Raw genomic sequence first — 24,192 nt, 5'->3', positions numbered from 1 at the left:
TGAAAATTCCTCAGCTGTGTGCATTTTGTGTATCTACACAACTGTTGGCACAACTAGCTACTTCTCTTCTAGGGAAGAATGGTTTTCAAGATGGTACACTTATAGGAGCAGGGTTTTATAATTGTACTATAAAGAATAGAGGTACTAATGTATGTTTTGATTTCATTTTACCAGCCACCCTTTTTGAATAGCAGAAAGGAATGACCCTCTGGGACATTGGTAGGAATGCATCTGACAGACTGCCAGTGTCTGTACTGATGTTAAGGCAGGGATAGACGAGAACAATCCTTATGACTGATTATAGTCACCCTTTTGTTTTAGGATAAGTAATGTCTACTATGGTTTCCTATATGTATTACAAATTAGGCACTCTAGTTAAATATACATTTCTTTGTTTTAAGGTTTAGTAAGTAAAAGACAGGATCTTGTATTGTGTCTATGTTAAGGGGATTCAAAATAAATGGACACTGTTTGTATTCTAAAGGTCTCTGTAAAAAAAACTGTTTGTGTGAATGAGGAATGTATGCATCAGGAAAAGATAAGGTGTGAAGGCCATTGTTATAGACAGATGGTCAAGGAAAAAGGAGTAAAGAGACTTAAACACCAGAAAATCATCAATGCGCATCCATAATGAAGGACGGGCAAATTGACAACCCTGAGGTGAAGGCTGGCACCCCTAAAGACAGGACAATTGATTAAATGGGAACCAGGACAGGACAACCCTCTCGGAGGTGTATTGGAATGTTTACATCAAAAGATACACCAATTAAGTAGTAACCGGTCACAAACTGACACAGCAAAATCCATAGACTTCAACAGAGGGGAAAAAAAAAGGGGACTATAAGAATAGGGTGCTTTGCCATGGGATTTTGGGTTCATCTTGCCACTACTCCAGGAGCATCGAATCGCAACTGACAAAGCCCAGCTCCCCTCTGCAACCAATCTGGCTGGCCACTAGATTGATCCAGACTGGTAACTATAAAAACATCAACTGGCGGGGGGGGGGGGAAAATAGAGAGAGAGAGTCTGAAAAGCATATGCTAACTGTTGTATTTTCAATAAATATGGCATATTTGCCTTCTCTCTTATAAAAGATCCTGTGTGCTTTGTATAGCATAACACACGGTCTATGGGTTGTCTTTACTTGAGGAACTAGTTGATAGCTGCTGGCTATTCATTTTACACATACTGGGCCAGAACTTTCAATCCAGGAAAAAAACTCTTCTCCGTGCAACACTGTAATAGGTGAGGCAAAGGTAGTTTTAAGACACCTTTATACTCTTCCAATCCTCGGCCTGGCCTGTGTCTGAGCTGGCCCTTCATGAAAATTAGGACAGCTATTGCAATGCAGTAACTTATGCCTAGTTAGTCAAAATGCTGTTCTGGCAGTTGGAGATCACTGAAATAGAGGGATGTCCTGTGCATCTCCGGAGGTGGCATAGAACCAGCACACCTTTCATGGTGTATTTGATCATTTATTTCTTATTTTTCTGTTCTGGATATGTTGGTGCCTATTTGTACAACCGTTAAAAGTCAGACAGGATTATGGAGTTTTACAGCTAGTTAAAACTTATGGTATTTTAGTTTCTGTAAAAAGTGGAACAGGATTCTATTGTTAATCAGGTCTTAAAAAAACAAAAATTAAATCAGAAGGACTCAGTGAAAAAGTTTAGTCAAGCAAGTCCATTTATTGAGCCTCTAATAGGTGTGTTTAATTGCAACAAAAGTCACTCATCAACATACAAAATACAGGACAATCAGGCTCCTTTCCATATGGATAATCTTTGGAGCATGGGTTAGAAAGACTAAAACCTGTCTAGTAGACAGAATGCATGCCTAAAGTCTGATTCTTATTAAAGGTTTCTAGGACCAGTCAAGCTACCCAAAAGGTTCCCTTAAAAGAAACATCTGAAGTACAACACTACATTTAGAAATTGAATTATGTACTGGAGGAAGAAAGGCAGGCAGGCAGGGTTTGTATTTACATAAAGAGCATGCACTACAAATCATCAAATGGACATTCACTTTACATTTAGAGTTTATACCATTAGCATGGGTGAGAAACTAAACCAGACAGTTCTCAATTTTAAAAAAGGTTCTATAGTGCCTAACGTACCCGGATCTTATAGCTGCAGACATCTGAATGCTAAGGGCAACAACAAGGTATGGGAACTGTCCCAAAGTATGTTTGACAGAGATCATTTTAATATTGCACATTTCCATTCACTGAAGACAAGGGTTTAACGGAACGGAGACAGTTTGGCTTTTAGCCTCTCCATTCTTGTTGGAAGCAGACCAACCATTTCTTTACTGAGTTCTAGTTCAGTTTCTATGGCCTGGACAGCTTCTGGATGCTTCTCACAATAGTCTACCAGAAATGTGTAATATTCCAATGAGGTCTGCATATTCTCCAGTTGTTTCTTGCCATCAGAAGTAATAAGCTTGCCATATAATCGTGCAATGTGAAATTTGGCCACCATTGCAGGGCGAAGAACATCATCCTCGAGTTTTTCAGGAAATATCTTATCGGGGTTCCTCAGAGAATCTAAGAAGAGTTCATAGTACTTGACTGCTAACTGAGCCAGAGAATTAATTTTTTTTATAGTATGAGAGTCGAGTTCCTCTAGCCTGTTACCAATAGCTACCTTTAAATCCATCATCTCATAATAAGTGTCTGCTAATTCAAACTGAAGCTGCCTACTGATCAACAGGTAATACTGTGGATTCAAATCCACGTACATGGGCTCCAGCATATCTATTCTACGCTTGTGCATCTTACAGCGTCTCTCATAATCTTCTTCAAAGAAAGCAAGCACCTTAAACAAGGCACTGTGGTCCTGAACAATTTCAATATGGTCAGTAACATAGCCATCAAACTGAAAGAACTCTTTTGCTTCATGAACATAATTCTGACCCACTAGGAAGACTTCTCTGGCTTCTTGAAAATCTAAAGGACATATACAGCTCACTTTCTCTTCTGTGGCTAATATAGAGTCACATAGATCACTGGTTCCAAAGAGGACGGCTTTCTTCCTGCCCTTCTCTTTTTCATCTTCCTCTTTTTTCCTTTGAGCTTTAAGTTCTGATTGCCTGTCTGGATCCAACTCTCCGATGTTATCCTAAAATGACAGAGCATGTTAGTTTAAAATACATGTGGCTACGGAGAACAACATGTATTGAAGCTGCTTTTAACTACAGTCCTTAATGCAAACAAACAGCAAGACAAGAGAGTGGGCATGCTAGCATATTAAAATTTATGCTCACTAAATTACACAAATTATGATCTTACCTCTGCAGTGCATGAGATTTATTTAACATGAATATTTTAGATGTTATGTCTCCACCCCAGGAGGTTTTTGTATCCAGACAGACAATGGAGCTGGAGCCCTTTAAGACCTCAATTCAACAAAGTACTTTCAGCAGCTTCTTAATGGGCACTGTATAGTCCCATTGGAAGTCAATGAACTATTTGAATGCTTAAGTGCTGAATAGGGATCACATTACCCACATGCTTACACTTAGTCCTTGTCTACACTACAAAGTTTTGTTGGCAAAAGTTATACCACTTTAATTAAAGCGCTTTAAATAAAACCACTGTTGCACGTCCACACTAGCTCCTTATGTCAGCAGAGTGCACTGTGGTAGCTATCCCACAGTGCAATTGGCTGCAGGGTGCTTTGGGAAGGGTTTGCAATGCCTCATGGGGCAGGTACAGCGTCACACGATGCAGGTTTCTCAATCCCATCGTTCCAGGGGCATCCTAGTAGATTGTCAGCCACTTTTTCAACTGAAGCGTGGGAGGGGAGGGAGATAAGGGTGGTGCGTCTGGGGCGGGGGAGATAGCAGGCCGACTGACCTATCCTGAGGCAGAGGGGGAAGAAAGAAACACATGTCAGCCCCCAGCTTGGTACAGCAGTCCCTCCCGAAGCAGACCACTCTGCCTGCCTGCGGTTCTGTGATGCCCTCCGAGTTCTACCACAACCTCCTCAGCTGCTTGAAGCAGCATCCTGAACAGCTCTGTGAGCTCTACATGCGGAGGAATGTCAAAGCAGCACGGCAGTCTCTCCCCTCTCCCTCCCCCGCCCCACTGTGTTCCTAGTGCAGGGCAGAACAGGAACATTCCAAATTAATGATTTGCTCTTTGTTCCCCAAAGGGAGCAGCCCGCTCAGCTGTCAGATACTTCCCCAGACCTTTGAAAGGGGAGGGGCACATGCCTGCAGGGCAGCAGAGATCAGAACAGTGAGCAGAGTGATCACAGCAGGCATTGTGGGACACTGGTGGAAGCCAGTTATGTGGACAAAACAAACAGCAGTGTCTACACTGATGCTTTGTTGCTTTAACTCTGCTGCCAAAGGTTTATTCCTCTCATTGAGGTAGTTTTGTTTTGCCACCAAAGGTAGCTTTTTAGTGTGTATGCCCTCCTGTTTTGTCGGCAAAAGCCAGCTTTTGCCGAAAAATTTTTGTAGCGCAGACAAGGCCTCAAACAAATACTTGAGTGCTCTGCTGAATTAAAGCCTAAGAAGGGGACTTTGTGGGCAAAGATCAGGGAGACTTATAAAGTTGCTATGTTCCATTAATCAACCAGCAGGGCTGAGCAAACAGCTTGTTTTTTATCCGGTCTCCATACTTATTTGTAATATAACAGCTTTATTCAAGGGTTAGCAGTTTTTAGAACATGTACAGCCTAGAGTTCAAATATTTGTCTCCTGATTACTGGTTGTGCAACTATGTATCCTTAAAGTTTGGTTGTGAAGTTATTCCTGTTATTTATAAATGAAGTTTTTGTTGATACTTTTAAACAATTGTGAACAGAAATCTTTGATTACCTCAAGTGATTTCCGAGCACTCTGCAAAAGAGTCAAGCAGTACTTAATCCAACATCTTGCAATTTCAGCTTTTCTCTGTCGAAGATCCTGTTGGTCTTGTTCTGTTTCATCTGATAAATACACATATCACATAAAAAGCTGGGGAGAAGTGAAGTATTCCAGCTCAAATGTTACATTAAAAGGAAGAACGATCATTTACATTAATCAGGATATTTTTCTGTCTTTCCTTTAAAGTTTTAAGAGGGCAAAGGTTGTAATCCCTAACTAACAGACTCAGAAGATGGATTACTGTGGATCTATCAAGTACTGCCTTTAAAAACAAACAGTTTAGATATGTAACAGGAAGACCACCTGGTTTGGAGTTTTTCCAGAGTATAATAAAACAGATTTGTTTTCTGTTCTAAAGTGAGAGCCCATCTGCCCTTCAAAAACAACTAACAGAAAAGCTGCTCTCTAGCATGATTAAGACACTGTTTGCTCTTGCAACAGCCCTAAGAATTATAGTGAAATAGAGACTGTCAAATTGAGGAAGCAAAGTCTGTGGCCAATCCAAAGTACAGGAAGACTTGCTAACCCACAAACTCTTACACTCTCCTTCTCTCCCCAAGTTCCCCACCACAATCACAGTTTGCAACTGTGTTGACATCTCAACACAGACACCAAAGATTGAACAGACATTAAAACTTAACTATCCCATCACCTCTAATGGAAGTGGAGACAAATTAGTGGGACAGTGTGGTGAAGCCTGCACTGCTGATGCCACCATTCTTGTCCTCTGGATACAAAGGATGCTTCAGTCTCCAGTACTGTTAAGTTGGTACCTTTTACAGGCACTACATTCTATTTTTTTTTTTTTTTGGAGGGGGGGGGAAAGAGGTACAGAAGGAGAGTTCTCAATAGCCTCAAAGTGACCTCCATTTGTTCATTAGTTTAAGAATCCCTGCACTGTACACAGCGGATGGTTTTGGTTTTGTTTTACTAACAATTTAGATGTTCCGTTCACATGCTTGCAGGTGTCTGTTCTTTAAGACAGTGTTCTTATCAGCAAGTACTCAGGTGAAGTAACTCTAGATCACTGGTTCTCAAACTGGGGGTCAGGACCCCTCACGGGGGTTGCAAGGTTATTACATGGGGGGGGGGGGTCGCGAGCTGTCAGCCTCCACCTCAACCCGGTTTTGCCTCCAGTATTTATAATGGTGATAAATATATTTAAAAGTGTTTTTAATATATTAGGGGGGATTGCACTCAGAGGCTTGCTATGTGAAAGGGGTCACCAGTACAAAAGTTTGAGAACCACTGCTCTAGACCAGGGGTCGGCAACCTTTGAGAAGTGGTGTGCCAAGTCTTCATTCATTTATGGTTTGGCGTGCCAATAATGCATTTTACATTTATGGGGCTGGCGGCTGGAACCCCAGACTGGCAGCGGGCTGAGCAGGCAGAGCGGCAGCTGGGACCCCGGCTGGCAGCAGAGTGCCGCCAAAAATCAGCTCGCGTGCCGCCTTTGGTACGCATGCCGCAGGTTGCCGACCCCTGCTCTAGACCTTTACTGATCAATCCAGCCTTTTCCCCTTTAAATCTGAAGGCTTGTCTACACTGGCAAGTTTTGTTGTCAAAAACTGCCTTTTGGCAACAAAAATAGCAAGAGCTTACACACTACAATGGGACTTTCATCGCAAAAAACACCCAGTTTTGGGCAACAGAAAACTTCCACTCCTACAAGAGACTTTTGTCTTTTCCCCTCCCTTTATTGTCGACAAAGAACCAGTGTAGACACTGCAGATTGTTTTGTCCACAGAACTGGCTTCCACCAGTATCCCACAATGCCTGCCCTGATTGTTCTGCTCAGTGTTTTGATCTCTGCTGCCCTGCAGGCGCGCGCCCTTCCCCTTTCATAGCTGCGTGTTGCTCCTTTTGGGGAAACAAAGAGCAAATAATTGGAATGGTCCTGTTCTGCCCTGCACTAGGAACACAGCAGCAGGCAGACTGCTGTGATGCTTTGCCATTCCTCAACATGGAGAGCTCACAGAGCTACTCACGATGCTGCTCTAGGCAGCTGAGGGGGCTGTGGGAGAACTCAAAGAGAATCCCAAGATACACAGCGATCAGCTGCTCCTCCCCACAACACTGCACTGTGGGATACATACCCACAGTGCATTGCTCACCCGGTCAACGATGGTGTCCCCAGTGTGGACATGATCTGTCAACAGAGGGAGCAAGCGTGAACACCCTTTGGCGATTTTTGTTTTGTTGACTTTGGGGGGGGGGGGTGTCGACATAAGTTTTGTCAACAAAACTTGGTAGTGTAGACAAGCCCTGAGTGAGTGGAACTTATTCCCATGTTTTAGATCCCAGAACTTTCCATATGATGATTTTCATAGTACAGTGGCTCAGGATATAAAACTTAAGAGGAAGGAAGAAGAAAAAAAAACAAAACCAAAAACCAAACAGGAGGAATTCCCAGCATGCTGTAATAAATATCACTTTGCACTTATAGAGCATCTTCCATCCAATGATCTCAAGTCATTAGCTTCCTCATCTATACAAGAGAAGTATCATTATTCCTATTTAACAGATGAGAAACTGAGGCACAGAGAGGTTAAGCAATTTGCCCAAAGTCACAGAGGAAGATTTTGGCAGAGTTGGAAAGAGGACCCTTGTCTCTCAACTATGTGCTGGAAGTAGACCATCACTGTCCATATACTTCTCTGTTATTACGTAATCATGTTTATTACAGTAGTGACTAAGGGACAGCCAAGAAAAGGGCCCCCCACTGTGTTCGGTACTGTACAAACACAGAGTAGACAACGGCCCCTGCCTTGAAGAGCATACAATCTAAATAGACAAGACAGACATAGGGTGGAGGAAAGGGTCTGACACACAGATTGAACAGCATGATGGCAGCAATCATCATGTTAGTTCCACTATTTGGGGGGGGGGGGGTGAAGGTGGTTTAGTTTGGAGAATATCAGCAAGAAGGGAAGGGGGAAAAGGTGGTAAGACATCAAGTGTGGATTGAAGCTCAAGTGAAGAGATGAGGGTGGGAGTGAGAGAGTCACTCAGCACAGAGCAGAGGAAGTCCAGTCACAACTGTAGAGTTCTCAATGTCCAAAGATCCCTACTTTGGTTCCTACCAGGAGTCGTCTCCTCTCTGCAACCCACAGGACAATAGGAGAGATGCAAGCCCCAGAGCGTGAGCGTGTGGCCTCCCCTGCACAGTTCTGGGTACTGCAAAGTTCTGGGAGGGAAAGGTGGCTCTGGCTGGGCCCCATTTTACCCCTCCCTGCCACAGTTCCATCTTTGGCTGCTTCTACTCCTACTGGCTGGAGTCTCTGGGTGGTTTCCTTGGTGAAAGCATACCACATTTCTGACCCCAATGTCACCCTAGTGATCCAGACAGTAACACAGTCAAGTGACCATGGCAATCTAGATGTGTGAATTCACAGCCGTCAATTACTTCATATTTATTCTAAGATGTCTTGACAGACCTCTATGATTAGTACAACCCAGTATTTTGATGCTGTCGTCATCATGAATAGGTCGGAATACGAACAAGAGGCTGCTAGGCAACTCTCCAACACCACTTTCTACAAGCCATTACGCTCTGATCCCACTGAGGGTTACCAAAAGAAACTACACCATTTGCTCAAGCAACTCCCTGAAAAAGCACAAGAACAAATCCGCACAGACACACCCCTGGAACCCCGACCTGGGGTATTCTATCTGCTACCCAAGATCCATAAACCTGGAAAACCTGGATGCCCCATCATCTCAGGCATTGGCACCCTGACAGCAGGATTGTCTGGCCATGTAGACTCCCTCCTCAGGCCCTACGCTACCAGCACTCCCAGCTATCTTCAAGACACCACTAACTTCCTGAGGAAACTACAATCCATCGGTGATCTTCCTGAAAACACCATCCTGGCCACTATGGATGTAGAAGCCCTCTACACCAACATTCCACACAAAGATGGACTACCAGCAGTCAGGAACAGTATCCCCGATCATGTCACGGCAAACCTGGTGGATGAACTTTGTGACTTTGTCCTCACCCATAACTATTTCACATTTGGGGACAATGTATACCTTCAAATCAGCAGCATTGCTATGGGTACCCGCATGGCCCCACTGTATGCCAACATTTTTATGGCTGACCTAGAACAACGCTTCCTCAGCTCTCGTCCCCTAATGCCCCTACTCTACTTGCGCTACACTGATGACATCATCATCATCTCGACCCATGGAAAAGAAGCCCCTGAGGAATTCCACCGTGATTTCAACAATTTCCATCCCAACATCAACCTCAGCCTGGACCAGTCCACACAAGAGATCCACTTTCTGGACACTATGGTGATAATAAGCGATGGTCACATAAACACCACCCTATACCAGAAACCTACTGACCGCTATTCCTACCTACATGCCTCCAGCTTTCACCCAGACCACACCACACGATCCATCGTCTACAGCCAAGCTCTACGATACAACTGCATTTGCTCCAACCCCTCAGACAGAGACAAACACCTACAAGATCTCTATCAAGCATTCTTACAACTACAATACCCACCTGCTGAAGCGAAGAAACAGATTGACAGAGCCAGAAGAGTACCCAGAAGTCACCTACTACAGGATAGGCCCAACAAAGAAAAATAACAGAACCCCACTAGCCATCACCTTCAGCCCCCAACTAAAACCTCTCCAAAGCATCATTAAGGATCTACAACCTATCCTGAAGGACGACCCATCACTCTCACAGATCTTGGGAGACAGGCCAGTCCTTGCTTACAGAGAGCCCCCCAACCTGAAGCAAATACTCACCAGCAACCACATACCACACAACAGAACCACTAACCCAGGAACCTATCCTTGCAACAAAGCCCGTTGCCAACTGTGTCCACATATCTATTCAGGGGACACCATCATAGGGCCTAATCACATCAGCCACACTATCAGAGGCTCGTTCACCTGCACATCTACCAATGTGATATATGCCATCATGTGCCAGCAATGCCCCTCTACCATGTACATTGGTCAAACTGGACAGTCTCTACGTAAAAGAATAAATGGACACAAATCAGATGTCAAGAATTATAACATTCATAAACCAGTCGGAGAACACTTCAATCTCTCTGGTCACTCAATTTCAGACCTAAAGGTCACAGTATTACAACAAAAAGACTTCAAAAACAGACTCCAATGAGAGACTGCTGAACTGGAATAAATTTGCAAACTGGATACAATTAACTTAGGCTTGAATAAAGACTGGGAGTCGATGTGTCATTATACAAAGTAAAACTATTTCCCCATGTTTATTCCCCCACTGTTCCTCAGAGGTTCTTGTCAACTGCTGGAAACGGCCCACCTTGATCATCACTACAAAAGGTCCCCCACCCTCCCAGCTCTCCTGCTGGTAATAGCTCACCTTAAGTGATCACTCTCCTTACAGTGTGTATGGTAACACCCATTGTTTCATGTTCTCCATGTATATAAGTCTCCCCACTGTATTTTCCACTGAATGCATCCGATGAAGTGAGCTGTAGCTCACAAAAGCTTATGCTCAAATAAATTGGTTAGTCTCTAAGGTGCCACAAGTAATCCTTTTCTTTTTGCGAATACAGACTAACATGGCTGCTACTCTGAAACCAGTATTTTGTAAAGTCTTGGGCTCCTTATCTAAAATGGCTCTTGCATAGCCTGCCTCCTAAAAATGTAGCTAAATTGGCTAGATGAGATATAAAGGGTGATTCTATATAGGTTTTTGTCCATTTTCAAGTTTCCAAAAAATGTCATAAGTGATGACATTTATACACTGTGCAACCCAGCTGACTGAACTCTGGTTAAAGGAAGCTTGGCTGTGTTCCCTTCAGCTGTATTTTGCCCCTGAATAACAATGCCAATTGGATCTAAGGAGACTACATTCCAATTAGCATGAACTCTTTAAAACTAGCTAACACTCACTGCAGCAACAGCAGGCTAGGAGAATGCAAAAATGCAGCCCCTTTGAATGCTAGCACAATCTGCCATGAGTCTAAAGCCTCATTTATCTGAAGCTTTCAGTTGTCCAAGATTTGAAACACCCACGGCTGTGCTGTAGATAAGCAAAACCAAAGCTTACCGCTTTACAGGAAGTAACGAAGTAGGATGTTTCAAGTAGCACAGCTATAGTCATGTGACCATGCCCCCTCAGAAGTATGGCTGTCTTTTTAGGAAGGTACATTCTATTCCACTTGATTTTGTTGATTTACGAGTTGTTTATTTCATTACACCAATACAAAGTCAGTCAGGGATGATGACAACTTCATAAGTACCATCTAATGAGATTGCACCATGTCGAGTGACAAATTGTAGGGTGTTTTACATGTATCTGCTTTTCTGCTGAAGTCTTCATTTTAAGCCTATTCTCAGCAAATGTCTTCTCGCATCAGATTTGTTTAACAGTTTGCATTTAGGGATTGCTCTAAACAGATTATACACTGTACTGTAAATGTGAGAGCCCGGATTTTTTATTTTTTTTATTTTTTTATTTTTTAAAGGGTGAGAAATTTTCTCTCATACTCCTGAAAACACTTGGACGGAGATGTTCACATTTTAGAACTGCCCCAATGTTTTTTCCTCCATCCTCCTGGCAACTTCTAACATCTGTCAATTTTACCAAAAAAAACTCTAAGTATCACCTGACTCTGATGAAATTCCTGAATCAGCAGCAATAAATATCTGAGCTTTTCTCAAGGTGTTTACATGTACCAAATCTTAAGAACTGTTGTGCATGCAACTTAAAAATCTTGGTTTAATAGTAGTACTGGTATAAGGGAAGATAATTAATTCTCCAAAAGGAACTGGAACTCCTATTAAGAGCTCCCAACTGATGAACATATGAGCATTTAACATCCATACTAACAACGCTTATTTCCAAGCTACTTGATTGAAGTTAACTATCAGTGAAACAAAAATACAAAAAAAAAAAAAAAAAAAAAAACCACACAACTTACTGTCCTCTGAAGAAGGAACCTGTCCAGCTTGGTTAAAGATAACATTAGCAGCTGCTAAACAGTGTCGAGACTCCATAAAGCATTGCTGTGGGGGAAAGAAACAGCAGTGTTCAACCATAGGTACAAAACAGCCAACGAGCTGCTACTTTAGACTTAATTAAGTCCCTCAAGTTGTATAGTTAGGACATGTGAAGATGGGGAAATTGCAGAACTGAGAGGTTCAAGGACATTTTCCTTTGGACACTAGAAAATATAGGTTTAACATTGTACAATTTGAAAGGAAAGATTATTTTTTACATCTACTATGGAATATAGCACCTTCCCATCAACAACCCTCCACAGAGGTAGTCACTGCCTTTTATAGCAGGACTGAAGCACAAACATTATAAATTCTTTCCATGCTGCTCTGACCTATGCTACTGTCATTTCCTGAGGTCTGTGGTAAACACTGTGTTGTGGGGCATAATACAGCCCTGAGCTGAAAATAAATTGAGCATACATTATGAGTCAGATTCGGATTCCCTTACTCTCGCATTGAGTAGTACTTTACTTGATGGTTAATTCCTTCAGTTTATCTCCTCAAAAGGTACAGGAGTGACAGTTTACTGCTGAAACTCTATTCTTAACTGAGTGGTATTGCAGAAGTCTCCAAAGCACCAAATTGTTTTACAGAACACATTAGAATTTGAGTTGTCTTGCGTAGGAAAGGCCTCATATAAAAACAAAAGTACTTCACAAAGCAGTGAGTTGTTTAGTGACGGTACAGAGACTTTGGAGGCAAACAGAGCATCCATTATATGATTGGCTCACACAACCTTCCACAAATTTTGTGCACATGCTAAAATATCCAAGAACAATTACTTAAAGGGTGCAGTGTAAGACTCAAGCCTGAATGTATTTGTTTTGCCTAGATAAGAACTAAGTATTAGCAGGTAGTTTAAAAATATTTTCCTTTTTGTTTCACCTTTAAAAAAAAAAATCTCATAAGCACCACATCACACACCACCATTATTATTAATTATTTGTACTACTGTGCCCACTTGTGCTTTAATTCTTAAATTTACCCCTCTGCTTACTTCCAGCAACATGCTACCACGGGAAGTGCAACCACTGCACTCCCTTAAGACAGATGTTTGACATTTGAGGTCTATTTGTGTGTTTAAAGGAGGACATTTTAAAATCCAGTAGGCACCATGCCTCAATGAGCTACCGGAACGGCAACTCTGACTTTGTAGTTACCTTTTATGATTGCAGATTAATAAGTCATTACCATAGCAGAGAACATTTAAATGGTTACCTTAGTGAGATAATATTGTGACAAGGTAGCAGCATTCAGAGCCCATTCTACTGGATAGTAGCCGCTGTACTCAAGCTGTCGTTTAAGGGTGGTATGGCAATACTGGGCAGCCTTCTCAATCATTTCCAGGTGTTGGTAGACTTGGGCCAGATAATATAATGTATGGGTATAGGCTTTTTCAAATCTGGGAAGACAATTTGGGTCTTACTATAGATTTATTTATTTTTAAAAAACAAACAGCCATCACATACTCATTTCAAATGTATGCTCTAGTCAGCACCCACCTTTTTGATCTCTCTTGATCTGTAAGTTTTTCTTCTTCAGCCATGAAGTGTTCACTGGGATCAAGGGGAGGGTTCCCATTCTGAAAAAGAATAAGCAGTATATCCAATACACAACCTGTAACTTAGTGATATTGTGCTCCCTCTGCTGGCTGCAGTGTGAAACACAATGCAAGACCAGAAAGACCTGTGAGCATTTTGCAGTTTTTCAACCCCAAATTCAACACTAGACTGTTGATTTTCCACAGAACTTCTGAATGTTACATTTAATGTGATTTCCTGAAGTCCATGAGATGTTTTTAGAAAAAAAGCAAACAGTATGCCTCACTTTTTCTGTTGTGTTATAAAACTACTTCTCATATATAACTGTGTATATTTTTTAAAATATTATATTGTGACAAACTAATTTACTCTGGATTCATACTGATCTCATGAGAATTTATTAAATAGGTCTACAAATATCAAATAAAGAATTCATTTACCAAGATACACTACCAGCACACACACACACAAAGTATCCTTCACAATATTTCCTGCAGGATAAGCACAGAGAATGCCTAGCAAACCCTACCATGAGGTCTGATCCCACTAGCATTTACGCATGTGAGTAGCTTTATTAGGAGCAGTCCCACAGAAGTCAATGAACTACTTTGTGAGAGTAATGTCACTCATGTGTGAAAGCATAACAATGTCCCTGGAGAGATTACGGGTTCACTCCCCATGAACAATCTCTTGATCTAAGGCCAGTCCACACACTGTTTTTGAAATGGTGAAACTATTTTGGCTAGGAATAGATTTTTTAAAAATAAAAATAGTTATACTGGTACAAGTCATGGTGTGGATGCACTTATATTGGTATAAGAGAGCCTTATTCCAGTGTAGCTTGTTCCCCTTCCCATATGGGAAAAGCTATACTGGTCTAAAGCACCTTTACACTGATATTGTGTCCATACTAGAGAGAATATATCACTTTATACCAGTATACTTAAACCAGTACAGCATGTGTGTTTAGACAAGCCTTAGAAGCATGAGTCTCTACTGCTTAAGCTATAGCACATCATCAGCCGTTAACATGGAGGAAATAGACCCAAAATCTCTCTATGTGGTCTAGCCACAAGAAGGGAACAAAGAACACACTAAGTTAGTTGGGTTACACACTCCCCTGGGGCCAGGAAAGCTTGAGTTCCCAGCATATCAAATCCCCATATGGCACACCATTTCTAACAAAGTGCAGATCACAGCATTTGCTAGTTCAGGTCCCTACTGTCATCTATACAAGGACAAGAAAGAGGCAAAGAGTGAAAGGATACCACACAAATCTAGCTGCATGACCACAGGTGAAGTGCAATTCATTTTAAAGAAAAACTCCAGTGATGTATCAATTTCAATTTATTAGGTACAATAGAGAACAACAAAACATTCATTCCAAAGAGACACCATGCTTCCTGAAGAGACTGAACCAAAGAGTAAAGCATCTCTCTTCCACCAGTTTTCAAAGGGGAAAGTCATAGCTTTGAGTACTGATTTAGATAGATTTAAACACATATTTAAGATGTGTGTGAAGTAAATGTAGTTTTGTTCTATATTAACTGGTTTTTGTTCACTCTGTTTATGGAGATGATTTCTGGGGTTTATACAGAAGGGTCCTGTATACAGCATCTTGCCACTGTGTCTGTTCCTATAAGACAGCTGTCAGACAGTTATATCTAGTACAACTGGGCCATACCCATGCCAACACAATTTATAGCACAACTTTGTCTGTCTGCACCTAACTTGCTTCATAGATATGTATGTGCCTGCTTTTTATGAAAATCTGGTACACCTACCCAACGGTGCCTCAATTGCTGGTGGCACTGGCTGAGGACTGTGGATGTGCTTCCAAGATGGCTGCCTCATATCACTTACCATTCTGTAAGTTTTTAAGCATGCCAATATATTTGCCAGTCACATGTTACTTGACGTTATGAGCATTTTCATCACGGAGGTCAGTTTCGCAGTGCAACCTGCTGTACTAGTGTACTTAGTAGTTTACAAGCTTATTGCCTGATCACTTCAAAAACGAACACCAGATAAAAGTTCCTGAAATAACAGTACTTAGCTCGACATAGATTTTTCATCCATATTATCTCAAGGGAGAATAAATATTACTACCCTCCTGTTACAGGCGCAGAGACAGACACAAAGAGGCAAAAGGACGAACCCAAGGTCTCCACAGCTCAGTGGAAGAGCTGGAACTAGAACCCAAATCTCCAGATGCAAAGCTCAGTGCCTTATTTGTTGGGCCACATGGTCTCTGCCAAGTTAAGAGAAGAATATCAAGAGGCAGGAACTTCTGTAACAGGCTTGGTTTGTCTACATTCTCAAGACGTACCATGAGACAGAGGGAATCTGGACCACGCTCATGAAATGAACGCAAAACAGGATTGACACATTAAAGTCATTCTGTTCTTTACACTTAGAATAGAACTGAAGACGCGGCCAGAATGGAACTCTCTCTGTGGCAATCCACCTCCCTCTGCCTCCTGGAGAGGCTCTGCAGAGAAAGGAGGAGCAGCTCAGAGAAACACTCCTAATGAGAAGTTGGGCAGGGGCTGGGAGAGGGAGTAATATAGCTACCTTTTCCTTCCACAAATTGGGGGTGGGGGTGGGGTGGGGGCCGCACAATAGGCTTGTGCCTTTACTTGGTTTTTCATTAAAAACAACCCTGAAAGCAGTTGTTGTATTTTTTTAAAATACATAGCTATTCTACTGGTCTTTAATTCAGGTTTTGTCTAGCCTGGAAAAGGATGGTGATTGAAGAGCTAATGAAGTGATGACATCACAAGAGCGCAAAAGTTAAATAACCCAGGGATGAAAGGATTTTTAGAGTCAATTTGTTTAATGCTTTTTTTTTTGGTTACACCTGTTTAGAATAATTAACTTTTTTTTTTAAATAAAAAAGTATTTATTAAAGTTTCCCACCAGTTCAGCTGAGGTGCAAGAGCTCATAACACATTCCCTCAGAGATTCCCAACAAATTCTTCAGTAAATTCCAGGAGATCAGAGATGACATTTCTAAAGTTTAAAAAGTTACAGGACTTCCTGCACCGGCTCTTTCCCCTTTCCAGTCTGAGTGCACCCTTCAGATCTCAGGCCTCATACCTTTACCTATGCTGGATGGAGTTCCATGATTCTCCCGCTCTTAGACCAGGCCCCGGGCTACAGTACCCTTTGAATCAACCATGATAAGCAAGCAGGTCCAACTGGTCTCAGCACCTGTAGTTCTTCTCTTTGGGAGTCTGATCAGTGATGTAAATAGCGACCAAAGCATTGTTTATTTTGCTGTAGGAACAAAGCGTTTTAAGAGATGTGTGTAGAGTGTTTGTTATCTTACTTAAAAAGCCTTAACATCCTGTGATGGTGACCTAGACAGGCCTAGCTTCTTCAGTCATCCCAGCAGGGTTCCCATATCTCTGTCTCACTCCTCTGAATAACTACTTCCCCTTGTGAGAGAGGGATCCCTTTTAATCCTGCCAGGTCTCCTTTGTTCTTGTGAGTTTCTGGGCTTTTTGCCTTATTGGCCAAAACTAGTTAAGCTGTCTGGAGCCAAGATATTGAATCTTAAAACTCCAATCCTGTCACAAGAAACTTGAAAGCTTTCAATCCCTTTTTACACCTCATAAAGCAGCAAAAAGTGAATAAACTTGATTTTAAAAGTTCTTTGTAGGTTATATTTAATATTCAAATCTCAGACCCTACCAATCAGGCAGTAAATACACAACTGCACAGACCTTCTCAAATTTTAAGTGTATGTTAAAACTAACCCCACAAAACAATCTTCCCAAACTGACTATTATTCCAGCTTTCCATCTCAATTCAGTCTTTTCAGAGAAACACTGGAAGAGCTCCATGAACTTAATTAAAAAAAAAAAAAAAAAAAAAAGAAAAGATGGCAATCCAGCTTCTAACATCAGAGATAGAACCTACATATGCTTCAGGATCATGCTTATGGTCAAACCTTGAATTACTCCTGGGGGAATTCTGCACCACTGTGCATGTGCAGAATTAATGTCCCCCACAGATTTCTTTACTTCCCCGCAGAAAAATTAATTTCTGACAGGGAAGCAAAGGGAAGCTGCAAGAGCAGTCACACCCCACTCCCTAGCAGTGCAGGTACACCATTTCAGGCACCTGGAACAGCCAGCAGAGAGGTAAATTACCGCAGGGCTGGAGACACCCCAGCCAGTGGCTCCTACCCTGAGCCGGGATCAACTGCTAGTCCTGGCTGGGCTGGAGGCAGGAGAGGACGGGACTTCCTCTTCCCCTGCAAGAAGTGGCTGGGGCTGTGTCAGATCCACCCTCAGAAACCTCCCCCAGCTGCAGGAAGCTCAGCATCCTCCCCTGCTTCCTGCCCCGTAACGCCTCAGTTGTGGGAGGGAGGGGTCATTGCATGGGGAGCTGCTCCCCCATCCTCCCAACCCCTGTGCATCCAGACCTTCCATACCCAGATGCTCCTGCCAAGCCTCACCCTGTACACACAGAACCACCCCCCCAGCACTCCATACATGAACCCCACCCCACTGGACCTCAACCCCTTCATCTGGAGCCCCCCTGAACCCCAGACCCCCCATCTCTGCACCCTAGACCACTCCCCACTGAGCTCCCTACGTCCCTACACCTGGAACCCCACACCTAAGCCTGTGGATGCAGATCCCCCCACACCTAGACCCCGCACTGAGCTGCCTGCACCCAGATTGTCCCACACAGAACCCTCTCACCACACTGAGCCCCTTTACACTTGAATCCTGCCTGGTTGAGCCTGTCTGCCCCACACCTGGTGTGCCTAGCACAGAGGGGCAGGGTCCCTGTGTGTTTCTGGGACAGGCCCAGGCCTTGTGCTGTGTCACGGTCGGGTGCAGCCTCACCGCTGAGTCGGTGTCTTAGAGGTGGAGAGGCTGCAGAGTGATCTCCCACCTTCGTGCAGCCAATGGTCTGTGCTCCCCACTGCCCTGCTGGAGCCTCCACATTTATTTATTGACAAATAAAACTTGTAGAATTTTAAAATACTGTGCGCAGAATTTTTAATATTTTGGTGCAGAATGCCCTCAGGAGTACTGAATACAGGTTGTCATGTACACAGCATCAATGCCAGAAATGTGTGTCAGGTATTAACTAGGACACATTTTTAAAAAGTTCAGTCCTCAAAGACAGAGAGCCCAAAAATTTGTAAAAAGAGAGAGAGGCCAAACTATAATTGGAGGGATTTCCCCGCCTCCCAGTGTGTTGAATTGCAGTGTACTACAGTTTTCTTCAGAGTCACAAAAGGTGAATTAATAATGCAGAAAGCTGTCTTTGCAGAGCTATTTATACATTGTGATTGCCTCAAAGAGAAGAACAAAGGCCCTGTTGTGCCATTGCTATCACACAGCAGAGTCAACAACTCAGGCCTTGTCTACACTGCCACTTTACAGCACTGCAACTTTCTCATTCAGGGGTGTGAAAAAACACCCCCCTGAGCACTGCAAGTTTCCGTGCTGTAACGTGGCAGTGTAGACAGTGCACCCAGCACCGGTAGCTACTCCCCTCATGGAGGTGGGTTTTGTTTTGTTTTTTTAAAAATAGTACTGGGAGAGCTCTCCCCCAGTGCTGGTGCTGTGACTACACGGCCACGTTAAAGCACTGCTGCAGCAGCGCTTTAACGTTGTTAGTGAAAACATGCCCCTAGATTGTTTAATATGCATAAGGAGTTTGGTCATTAACAAGACTGCCTGAGACACACAAGAGCCTTTCTGAAAGAAAGCTAAGGGCATGGCTACACCTGCAGATGTAGAGCGCTGGGAGTTAAACCAGCCTTTGGAGACCGCAGCAGGGAAAACGCTGCCGTGTGTTTACACTGTCAGATTCAAGCGCACTCGAGTGGCCACATTAGCAGCTCTTGTAATGCAACAAAGAGCAGTGCACTGTGGTAGCTACCCCAGCACGCAAGTGGTTGCAACATGCTTCTCATATTTGGGGGTGTGTGTGTAGGGAGACACAATGTGTTTTGGGGTGCAGAGAGTGTGTCAGCATGCTGTCTTGTAAGTTCATACAGCAGCAGACCAAGCTCCCACCCCCGCCTGCCTCTCTCTCCTTCCCTCCCCACACACCCCAACAGAATTCCACACTAATGGTTTGCTTTGTCCCAGAGCAGATAAGCATGCCATGCCGGCTGTCAGAAACAGAGCTTTGAAAAGGGATATCCTCATTCCTACAGCCAATTCCATAACAATGAGAAGAGTGGCCACTTGATTTCAGGGGATTATGGGACATTTCTAGAGGCCAATCACAGCACAGTAATGTAACACCTCGTTCACACTGACGCCAAGGCGTTTCAGCTGGGCCACAGCAAGCCTTATGCTTCTCCTGGAGATGGATTACCAGGAGTGCTCCAGCTGCAGAGTCCAGGCGCTCTACATGCCTTGCCAGCGTGGACATGTCGGGCGTTAGGGCACCCGGGATTGCTTTAATGCGCTCTAACTTGCAAGTGTAGCCAAGCCCTTAATGCATGCAGCACTATAAACTATCACAGCAAATCGATGCAGACAGTTCAGGAGTATTTAAGATTAATCTTTTTCTTTGTTAACTAAAAGGTATGGTTTGAAGTCTCTCATGGCTTTGCAGTACTAACAGGATGAAGTTAAGTAGAGATAGCGGAAGCTAGATTCCATCTAGTTTTAATTCTGGCTAAAAAACTTCCAACACTGAATATTTTACTTATTTTAGTATTTAAGCCAAGTTCATTTGCTGATTAAACCAGAACTGAAGCTATCATGAATCACAGATCTCAAATCCTCGTAGTGCTAGCAAACACGTCACTTTTCAGAAGCACAGTAGCTGCTAGTAGGAAGCTTCACCAAGATGTTTTTCAGAAAAAAATATTCACTATGTATACTTAACAAGAAATGCCTCTGCATGTGAAGGCTCAAAAATGATGTTCTGAAAACTGCATCTGTCAGAAGAACAAGAACCATCTTTTACCATCTACAGCACTCTGCATAATCCCCAGTCCTGGCTGGCATCTCTAGATGGTGCCATAACACAAATAAATAATAATGCAGTGCATGTGTAAAATAAGCTCTGTTAACAGTACCTCTTTCATGTACTGATTATACAACGCCTCTGCAGATTCCAAGTAAGTCTGTGCTGTTTTAATTTCACCTCTTTCCGACCACAGGATACCCAAATTGTTCTATAAATGTAAAAGGGGGAGGGGAGGCGGTAGATGGGGTGGAAGAAGGAGGAAAGAAAAAAAAAAAAAAAAAAAAGGTTATTTTCCAGTATTTCCCATTCCTAAAGTTCTCTAAACACAACTAAATTCCACCCCAAAACACACAGCCTATTTGAGTCAATAAGAGTTACACTCCTTTTTCTCTTAAAGCAACACCTGGCTCATAGTTTTTACCTTAAATTGTTTAAAGACACCTTATCACACTATAGCAAACATGAAAATAAAGACCCAAACATACACAAGCATATAATTTTCTCTATTTCTTATTATTGCAGGTGTGTGTTTAAACAGATGCTCTCTCTCATACGGTTTTATTTCTGATTCACCCTGCAATTAAGTCATAGCATCAGTGTTGTCATAAAAATGACCAGGAAGTTAGAAATTCAGTATTATGACTCCAAGGCTGGATAAAATAGGATGAGAAATTGAGCTAGAAAAGAGCAGATGATGTTTAAATAAGTATCTTAATTGATAGGCAAAGGTGGCAAGAAAAGTTAAGGGATAGGTATTTTAGATCTAAAACATGATAATTCACATGGCATCATTTCTTACATTGCTTCTGGAGGCTCTCCAATTTCAAAGAGCTTCTCCAAGTATATCATGAAGAATTTAGCATTCATAAACGTTCCAAGTTGGACACATACTAAATTTTGTTTCTATATTTGCTCACTTGAAAAGGTAAGTCTTAATATACAACTAAAGAGACTCAGAGGGGTAAAAGTGGAATTCTATCAAGTTGCCTCTGCAGCTGGCCCACTCAAATTAGCCTTCTTTTAGGAGCATCAGACTGTGTGGTGCTCATGAAGAGAAACACTATGTCCATGGGACTGGATGTACAGTGTAACAGGCAAAATCAGACATCAATTATCCCGTATAGCACTATGCAGAAGAGCACAAATCAGAAACAGGGCCACAGGAATTGACCTGATAAAAGGAACTCTGTACCAGTGCTTCCACAATAGAGGTCAGTACAAAGAAAGCATATAAAAGCACTTTAAAAAAAAAAAAAACACTTCAGATGCAGATCTACAGAATTGGCTCTTTTTTCTTTTAAACCAAGAAAGCTTATGCCCAAATAAATCTGTTAGTCTTTAAGGTGCTACTGACTCCTTGTTGTTTTAGCGGATACAGACTAACACAGCTAACCCCTAAATTCTGTAGATTATTGCTTGTACTGCAGTATTTATGTTGCTTTCCTTTAAATGTTCAAGGTTTGTTACAGCCTGTGAGATTGAAGTCTTGGTGCAAAAGCCCAGTTAGACACCATGATTTCTAGTTGTGTTATTTTGCATACATTGTCCAATGCTAGGAACAAGAGCATCATTTGGCAACAGAACTTCTAATAGCATTGGAAAGATCTCTGGATATAGCAAAAAAGAAAGGGCAGGAACAGCAGGAAAAAGACAGTGTATCCAGAAGATAGCACCTGTCTGTTATAAACAAGCACCATTTTAAAAAGCCAATTCAGAAGCAGAACTAGGAGTACTTGTGGCACCTTAGAGACTAACAAATGTATTTGAGCATAAGCTTTCGTGAGCTACAGCTCACTTCATCAGATGCATTCAGTGGAAAATACAGTGGGGAGATTTATATACATGGAGAATATGAAACAATGGGTGTTACCATACACACTGTAATGAGAATGATCAGGTAAGGTGAGCTATTACTAGCAGGTGGGGGGGGGGGGGACCTTTTGTAGTGATTCTGCAGAACTGAATCCTTGGCCTAAGGCAATAGAAATTAAAAAAAAAAAAAAAAAAAAAAAAACTCTGGCATGATGTAAACGTGTATAGTTACGACCCTTTTAGTTACTGGTGGGACACTATCTCATTTTGAATGGTTTCTGAAATAAGCCTGTTACTTTTAAATGACAGGTTTATAGTGTTGACTATGAGCCCAACCCAAGTTGTCACACTGGAAGACAGTGACCACATGCAAATGCAACCTTGAAAATTTCAGGTAACCAACCCACCTTATATACCAGTTTGAAAAAATGACTTGTAGTAAAGTCACGTCACTCCACTATCCCCTATTATAATAATTTTGCAAGACTTCACAAGGAGATAGCTATCGTGAGGTTGCCTGTTATGGTTAGATCAGCCAGCTGTCCGAAGGACATCTGAACAGTCCTTCTGTTTAAGACTTCTTATGTTACAGCTTCTTTTAGCACATGTAAAAATTGAGTAAAGACTGGAACATCTCTGAGAATGTATATGTATTTGGTAACTATTCTGAACGGAATATACAGAGGAGAATGAAATTATTGTAAGGAAATTAATAGTATTTGCAAAACTCTACTCACTCAGATATGGTATTATATTACCATAACGTTAAAGAGCAGGCAAACAGATAACTGCAACAATAAATTCTCATCACAATTTTGCAATGCAACTTTACATTTTCAAAGCACTGTTTGAATATTAACTAGCATAGCCCTAAGATTTCAGCATTTCAATAGCTCATACCGCCACTTACACTGTTCATGTCATCCTAAGCATCACAAATAAAACGGGCCCAGATTGGGCAAGGTTTATGGTGCTACGCTGCCTAAGGTCAGGAACACCCCCAACGCTGCAAATGGCGTATCTGCCCAAACCTACTTCACGTCCCAAACAGCACGATGCTCCAGATCGATTGGACACTCCCACCACCCAGAGCCTGGAGCGAGTCAGCCCCCCGTTGCCCAGAGGTGCCGGCCGCCGTCCACGGCGAGATAAGTCACCACAGCGGGACCCAGAGGGCAACTCAGTGAAACCCTCGCCCGCCAGAGGAGTCAAGCCAGGTCCCTGCCATTCGCCCACAGGGCGCCCACCCATTGAGCCGCGGCAGAAGCTCGTGGGCACGGCACGTCCTGGGGCGCCCAGGGCGGCGGCCGCTCCCTACCTGGGCCTGAATGTAGAGGGAGATGCAGTCCCGGGAGAGGCGGTGGCGCTCCAGCAGCCGGGTGCACTTCAGCAGGTGCTCCTCGCCGGCAGAGAGCTCCTCGGTCTCGGTGTGGTTCACCCCGAGCTCATACTCCACCACGGCCAGCCGCACTGCCCGCAGCGCCGCCGCCTCCCCCGCAGGGGCGCCCTCGGCCTCGGCCGCCTCCTCCGAGCCCAGCAGCTGCCTGATCTCCTCCAGCAGCTCCCGGGCGCCGTACTTGGAGCGGTAGGGCTCGTTCTCCGGGTCCTTCTTAGACTCCACGTTGGAGAGACTCAGCGAGCTGCGGAACTTCTCACAGAGCGACGCCCAGCCGGCAGGGGCGGCCATCTTCCTCGCCGGGCCTAGCGCCACCCGCCACTGCGACCAACCGCCTGACCGGCTCGGGGGTTTTAGAGCGGACACGTGACGCTCAGCGAGCGATCAGGACGCTAGGGGTGTCTGCTCTCTACTGTCATGGCGCCCGACCCCAACGTAAGGCTTGTGCCACGCCCCACCGTCAGCAGGGTTGGCCAGTTTCAGCCGAGCTCCCTCGCCTCGTTCTCAGAGCCGCAGGGCGCCCAGTGGCCAACCTTTGCACGCCTCAGGGGCAGCCTCGAAAAGTGCCAGTGACAGGTGAATAAACAGATGCCA

At 43.3% G+C, this 24,192-nt stretch overlaps 1 protein-coding gene across 1 annotated transcript; it reads right to left on the bottom strand.

Annotated features, from left to right (window-relative positions):
- Positions 1-1,693: 1,693 nt before the first annotated feature.
- On the bottom strand, positions 1,694-24,192 carry KIFBP (kinesin family binding protein). The gene is made up of 7 exons (XM_074958903.1): positions 23,521-24,192; positions 20,500-20,598; positions 13,395-13,474; positions 13,111-13,294; positions 11,814-11,898; positions 4,828-4,937; positions 1,694-3,119 (listed from the first exon to the last, which is right to left on the bottom strand). The coding sequence occupies exons 1-7, from the start codon at positions 23,887-23,889 to the stop codon at positions 2,241-2,243; spliced, it is 1,806 nt and encodes a 601-aa protein (XP_074815004.1). The 5' UTR covers positions 23,890-24,192; the 3' UTR covers positions 1,694-2,240.

The sequence above is a fragment of the Natator depressus genome, chromosome 7, assembly GCF_965152275.1.
Source record: "Natator depressus isolate rNatDep1 chromosome 7, rNatDep2.hap1, whole genome shotgun sequence".
NCBI lineage: Eukaryota > Metazoa > Chordata > Testudines > Cheloniidae > Natator > Natator depressus.
The sequence above is the reverse complement of the archived record's forward strand: the minus strand, read 5'-3'. Positions and strand labels throughout refer to the sequence as shown.